General features: G+C 57.4%; 1 protein-coding gene across 2 annotated transcripts; it reads right to left on the minus strand.

The window, feature by feature from the left end:
* Nucleotides 1-643: 643 nt before the first annotated feature.
* On the minus strand, nucleotides 644-5,496 carry IL1RN (interleukin 1 receptor antagonist). Of its 2 annotated transcripts, XM_080684644.1 has the most exons (5): nucleotides 5,337-5,496; nucleotides 5,147-5,198; nucleotides 3,467-3,555; nucleotides 2,356-2,468; nucleotides 644-1,430 (listed from the first exon to the last, which is right to left on the minus strand). In XM_080684644.1, exons 2-5 carry the CDS (start codon nucleotides 5,158-5,160, stop codon nucleotides 1,218-1,220), a joined length of 429 nt encoding a protein of 142 aa, XP_080540770.1. In that variant the 5' UTR covers nucleotides 5,161-5,198; nucleotides 5,337-5,496; the 3' UTR covers nucleotides 644-1,217. The 2 variants fall into 2 exon arrangements, with proteins under 2 accessions (XP_080540770.1, XP_080540769.1); XM_080684643.1 differs by lacking the exon at nucleotides 5,337-5,496 and having other exon boundaries at nucleotides 5,147-5,273.
* Between the last annotated feature and the right edge of the window lie 1,095 nt (nucleotides 5,497-6,591).

A 6,591-nucleotide genomic window follows, 5' to 3' on the forward strand; every position in this document is an offset into this window, starting at 1 on the left:
CCTGGACCAAGCAAGCAGCCAGGCCAGCTGGGGCCTAAGTTCAGGACCCCGGGCAGGAGTGGGATGCACTCCCTGCTCGCCTGACTATTAGCTGAGGGACATTTGATGAGCAGTCATTCCTAGGGTCTAGCGCGCCCACCTCATGAGCCAAATGCAATGTTCCCCTTGGAGATCCTGTTTCCCAGCACTCTCTGCCCCAAGTCAGGGGCCATGGAAACAGCCAGCAAAGTTGATGCGTTTTATTGTAAAACAGAGCTTAAGTGATGGGGAACAGGGAACTTCCCACTGGACACAGGCAGCACTTAAGGGCCAGCACACACTCAGCCCTGCGAGCACCTGAGACACACACTCAAGTCCCTGTCCCTGCTCCAGCCTGGCAGCACCCAGACGCTAGGCATCTCCGACCAGCCTCCATGTGAAAGTGCTCTTGCCTCGGGAGGGAGGAGGACCGGGGCCAGCTGTGCTGGGGGCACTGCCAGCTGCTGGGGGAGACCTGGAGTGCAGATGGTACTTGGGCCTGGGCAGTGGGGTCCAGACTTACAGGAACATTTCAGAAAGAAAAAATTAGGGACCTTGGTACATTAACTTCTCATTTTACCTGTTAGGGCATTACAACAATAAGAAAGAAACACAAAAAGGAGACTTGTTTTCATCAAAATTTTTCACAAACACATGGATGTTTTGCTCTCCCACCCCCTTCCAGGAAGGGCACAATCCCCAAAGAAAGCCCTCTTAAAATTGGATACAGTGGGCTTTGAAAATACCATGAAATCCTTATTTTTCATTTGGCCACAGACCCTAAAAGCGCTGCTATCCCAAGGTTGGCAAACAAGATTTGGGAGCCACTTGGTGGGAGGTGAGTGGGTGGCTTCTGGGACCTGGGCATGGACAGTGGGCAGGCGGGGAGCTGGGAGGGGGAGCAGAGGGTGTCCAGGCTGGCAGGTGGCCCGGGTGCTGTCTGAGGCACAGATGACGCTGAAGGAAGTGCGTGGAGCCGCACTGGGGTTCCAGTTGCTCTTTAGAGAGACCACTCGGGGTGGCATGAAGGTTGCAGCAGCTGAGGGACTGCAGACGGAGTTGGACACCAGGCTCCTCAATTCCTTCGGGGGCCCACCTGCCACGGCTGCTCCCCGGACCCCACCAGGCCGGGACCCCGGGCAGGGCACAGGGGCCTCTGGAGCCCAGATGTGCTGGCCGAGGGCAGGGTGACAGCACTGCTAGTCCTGCTGGAAGTAGAACTTGGTGACCCTGAAGGCCTCCCGGGGTGCGTTGGTGAGGCTGACGGGCTGGTCGGCCTCCAGGGCCGTGCAGAGGAACCAGCCAGGGCAGGCGACCGACTCAAAGGTGGTGGTGGGGCCACTGTCCGAGCGGATGAAGGTGAAGCGCTTGTTCTGCTCTGTGGTCTTGCTCAGGTCAGTGATGTTGACCTCCTGGAAGCCAAGAGGTGAGCAGGTGAGGGCTCCTGTGCCGCCTGCTCCTCCACCCACCACAGGGGCCTCAGGCCGCCCAGGACGTGCCAGGGAGACCACATGGCCCATGGACACACCTTGGTTTGGGAAAATCTGGCCACTCTGGCCAGGGCTCAGAAAGTTTAATGAACACACGGCCCCGTCCGCGGGGGCCCAGGCCTGTGGAGGCTGAGCTCTGTTGGGTCTGTGCCTCCAAGGAGGGGGCAGTGCAGAAGGTGGGCAGAGCATCGTAGCCCATTTGACAATGCCATCCCGACTCCACACAGCAGGCAGTCGCCATGCCATGAGTGGAGCGATGGGACAGTGCCACAGTATGGCCACTGGGCTAAGGTTCCATTTGGGTTAAGATGTGTCCCAGCACTCTCCCGAGACAGAGCCGTCTGTTCTGAGGGCAGCCCGTGAACACTGCATGGAACTAAGGAGTGCAGGTCCTAGACGGCATGCCAGCCCATGGGTCTGAGTAGACAAGGACTGGGAGAGGGAGGTCTGCATGGGGCTTTACTGAAAGAGGCCAAGTCTTCGTAGGTTGGAGGCCCTTGGACAAGAGAACAGCCCCCAGAGATCGAGGTCCCCAAATGAGCCTCTTCCTGGCGCCCACCCCTGTATAGCTCCCTCCCCGACTGAGGCAGACTCAGTCACGTGACGGGCTTTGGCCAAGGGGATATGAGCAGTGTGATGCAAGCAGACATTTAATAAGTGTGTGATTTGGGAATAATCCCTGTTAGAAGCCAGCAGCCAAGCTCCCTGCCGGATGCACCTGCAGGACCGGCCCAGCCACCCCACGTGAAACAGAACAGCCCGGCGGACCCCAGACAGCCCACAGAAAGACCACATGCCATCGCTTGCAGGCCCTGGTTGGGGTGGCTGTTACCAGGCAGGTGCTTACCTCCAGCTGGAGCCGGATCTCATCGCCAGCCTTGACACAGGCCAGGCACAGCTTCCCGCCATGAATGCCCAGGAGCACAGCGTGGGGCTTGACAGCCACCACGTCTATCTTCTCTGAGGAAGAGCGGAGGGCAAGGTCAGCTTGTAGATAAGAGGAGGCGCTAGTGGAGAGACCCTGGATGCTTCCCGGGGCTCTTCTGTCCTCCTAACTAAACCCAAGGTCTTAAGGACTATGGGGCCCCATCTTTCTGGTCTGCATCCAAGCAGAAGATTCAACCAAGAGCAGCCACCTAGCTGCTCCTCCGGACCAAGTCGCCTAGGTTCTGCTCCACCTGATGTCTATCTTCCCTCGATCCCCGGAGACCTGCGCGCCAGGTCAAGGTGTGCTGCTCATAGGCAGGGAAAAGCGCGCATGAGGTCCTGAGAGGAGCCCCAGGGCTTGGCAGCTCTGAACCCAGCTCTCCCCTCAGTGTCTCTGGGCCTCACTTCAGCGTGTTTATTAGGAGCAATACCAGGACTGGAAAGGCGGGTCTTGCTCTCGAGGCGAGGGCGGCGGGGAGAAGGAGCGTGGAGAGCAGGGGAGGCAACTGGAGGAGATGGAGGGGATGCCAAGCCCGCCGACAGCATGTGGAAGCATCCCAGAAGGCCAGTGCTGACGCTCTCCCACCACATCATCTGCCCGCCCTCATGGTACTAAAGGGAAACTGAGGCATAGGCTGGGGTGGCTGCCCGAGTCCATCTGGCTTATTTGGGACCTGGCCCGGAACTTGCTGATTGTGTGCACAAGGAAGGGACCCAGCCCAGCTTGTGTGCTGTGTTCACTGTGGAGTGAGTGAGAGTTTAAACCACAGGGATGTGGGGGCTGACTGGGCGCAGGAGGAAGGCAAGGCTAGACCTAGCCTTCTGCCCCCGCCTCCCTACCCCTAACCCCGGAGCTGTGGCCCTGTGACCACGGTGCTTGCAGGTGGAGGCTCCCCAGCTATATCTCTGCCTCCCTGCCCTCAACTGTGCCCTCCAGTGGCCCGGCCTCCCCAGCGGATCAGGAGCCACAGTGCTGCAGACCCAGGCAGTGACGCAGCGCCCACACATCGGCGTTCCTGGCAGCCACTCACCTTCTAGTTTCGTATTTGGTCCTTGCAAGTATCCAGCAACCAGTTGGTTGTTCCTCAGGTAGAAGGTCTTCTGGTTAACATCCCAGATTCTGAAAAGCGAAAGGGCCCGCTGTACTCGACAAGGTTGTGCCCGGCCCTGGGCTCAGCCCTTTCTTATGTCCCCAGAGCTCGCTGAGTCTGCACCCAACTTTCTGCCGGGGAGGGGTGTTTCCCACACCCACAGTATGAGGAGGCAACTGTGGTCAGAAGACAAGCCCATTCCTCGCCCTGCTCCCCTCCGCAGGTTCCCGGGACCAGCGCCTGGACCTCAGCCCTGGTGCGGCCCCTGCCAGTAGGACTGCCAGGGGCACAGAGTCTTTCCGTTGCCCCACACGGGCCACCAGCCACCATGGCTACTGAGCTGGAAGGTGGTGCGCCTGAGGATCTGCATTTTTAAATTTGATTTTACTTTTATTAATTTAAGGTTATTAACTATTAATTTAAACATACACTTACAGTCACCTGAGACCAGTGGCCACCACAGAACGCTGTGTATCAAGGCACAGAGGACCTGGTAGTGACCCAGGGTTCTGCCCAGAGCCTGTCCTCCACCACCAGGGCCTGTGCTGGGTCTGGCAAAAGCAGCATCCCTGGAAGCAGTCAGCTTCCCGCCCAGCTCACCCAGGAGCCTGTTTCTGGCTCCTGGTCCGTTCTTCTTGGTGAAGCGCCTGTCCACTAGGGGGCCCTCCACTCCCTGCTGCCCACCAGCCGGACCCTGGCCTGTGCCTCATCTCCTGTCCTATGAAGGGCAGCAGCTGAGAGCCCTGCCTCCCCAGGGGGCTTTGAGGAGCCCACGAGCTGGGTGGGTGGTCAGGCAAACTAAAGTTCTTTGCACATGGACGCATTTGACCTTTTGTAATTATTCTAGTTCTGGAGGAGTGTCCATCTGAAGGGACAAACAGCCCCGACTGGAGCCTCTGGGGCATCTCCTGGAGCTCCCCGCCCACAGGAGGAGGCAGAGCAAACCTCCCACCTCTGAATGCGCACGCACACAGTCTGTCCTGCAGCCCCAGCCAGAGACACCCAGCGCTGGGGGTGAAGTCACCCAGACCAGCTCAGTCCTGGGTAGCAGGACAGAGGGCGTGTGCAGACACGTCGCAGCCTGTCATCTTCACAGCAGTGATGGTCAGTGACGTCTCACAAAGCTCCTGACCCAATCGCTAAAAATCACAACCCTTTGGGGCACTTTATAGTTTACAGAGCACAGTCACACTATGACCTTCACAGCCTCTCTGTTAGGCAGCCAGGGAGTCATGGAAACCCCCTGTCACAGGTGGGGAAACTGAGGCCCCAGGGGGCAGGATCTTCCACCGTGAGCACAGACAGACACTGCTAACCATCATCTAGAACCCGGGGCCACCCTGCCCCTGGCGCCCTCTCTGCTTCTTTGCCCAGCACACTCAGCCCAAACCCCAGCCAGGCTCTTGGGCACGTGTCTGTCACCTGCTGAGTTGCCAGGGTCTCTGGGAAAGTCAGGCAGGCCTCAAAGCCAGTCACGCTTGCACATCTGGGACATTTTGAAACACAAGCCCTGCATGCTCTGCGCGTGGCAGCCCCTTTTTGCAATAATGGACATCCCTTTCCCGCCCGACAGAGACTGGAGGGCTGTGGCACATCCCCCACCTCCTCCGTGGGCCTTACCTGAAGGCTTGCATCTTGCAGGGCCTCCTGCCTGAGGGGTGGCAGGCTGTCTCTGAAGGGAACAGGAAGAGGAGGAGAGAGATTAGGTGACTGAGGGGGCACCTGCAGATTTCCATCCTGGGGCGCCTCGTGCAACAGGGACTGCCATTCTGGGCCAGAGGAGCTGCTTATAAAGAAGGTAGCCACTCACCAAACCAGCAGAAACGGAAATGCCTTCACAATTCCAAAAAGAGAAACGCTTGCTGTTGTCACGGTCAGGCCTGCTGGTGTTGCAACGCAGTGTTGTAACCAACCCTCCCCTTTTCCCCGGTGTAATTTCCCCAAAATGGAGATCTCCATTTCCCTTCACTGAGTTCCTGGGAAGAAAAGCACAACCATAACCAAACACTGTCATCTGCATGACAGGTGTCCAGGGACTGTTGGCCAACCTAAAACAAATGTGAAGAACCTGAGGCATGGATACATGGAACAGACCGGACAGCTGTCAGAGGGGAGAGGAGGCGGGACTGGATGAAGGAAGGTGATGGGGATTAGCCAAAGAGCATATATGTGTAGCCCAAGGACACACACACACAACAGTGTGGTGATGGCCAGAGGGAAGGGGGGTGTGGAGGCTGGGAGGAGGTAGGCAAAGGGGTGGGATGGGGAGGGAAAGAGACTTTGCCTGGGGAGATGTGTGCAAGATGCAGTGTGCAGAGGAGGTTTTGTTGAGTTGTACACTTGAAACCTGTATAGTTTTGCAAACCAATGTCCCCCCAATCAATTCAATTTTTAAAAAAACACGAATCCGAGTAAAAATGTCTCCTTTCCTAATGCTGAGTGCCAGGGCCGAGCACAGGGACGGTCTCCTGTCACATGGTGTCCACAGCAAGAGGGACGACCTAGCTGGACTCTGGACCAGGGCTGTGAACGTCCTGTAAAAAGGACCAAATAGTAAACATTTTGGGATTTGTGGGCCACACAGTCCTGTGATTTCTCAACTCAGAGTTGTAGTTCAAAGGCAGTAGACAGTCCGTCACTGAACAAGCTGGTGAGTTCCGTGTGACCTTATTTACAGAAACACGTGGCGGCTTTGCTGAAGGTTGCCACTCCTGCTCCAGAGCCAAAGTTGCCTGGGAGGGGTTTTGACACCAGCTCTGTTCCTGCCCTCACATCTCTGAGGTTATGGTCCTGGACCCTGGGTGAACTCAGCACCAGGTCAGAAGTGGGTCCAAATCCCCCCCTGCCCCTCGCCCATAGCCACCTGTGTGGCCTTGAACAAGTCACTTCACTGATTTCAGCTCTGCCTCCTCACATGCAGAATGAGGCCTATCATGTCTTCCCCACAGTGTGAGGAGGGAGGGAAGGAAGGAAGGGAAGGGGAAGGAAAGGGAAGGAAAAGGAAAGGAAGGGGAGGAGAAAGGAGAGGAGGGGAGGAGAAGGGAGAGTTCCAGTCCAGAGTGGGC

The sequence above is a fragment of the Plecotus auritus genome, assembly GCF_963455305.1.
Source record: "Plecotus auritus genome assembly, chromosome: 8".
In the NCBI taxonomy this organism is placed as follows: Eukaryota; Metazoa; Chordata; class Mammalia; order Chiroptera; family Vespertilionidae; genus Plecotus; species Plecotus auritus.

Coding starts and splice junctions, on each gene's coding strand:
- IL1RN (XM_080684643.1), bottom strand. CDS start 5,262: ATGGAAATCTGCAGGTGCCCCCTCAGTCACCTAATCTCTCTCCTCCTC. Junction 3,556..5,146: donor TGCAAGATGCAAGCCTTCAG/GTAAGGCCCACG, acceptor TTCGCTTTTCAG/AATCTGGGATGTTAACCAGA. Junction 2,469..3,466: donor ACCAAATACGAAACTAGAAG/GTGAGTGGCTGC, acceptor GCTCTTCCTCAG/AGAAGATAGACGTGGTGGCT.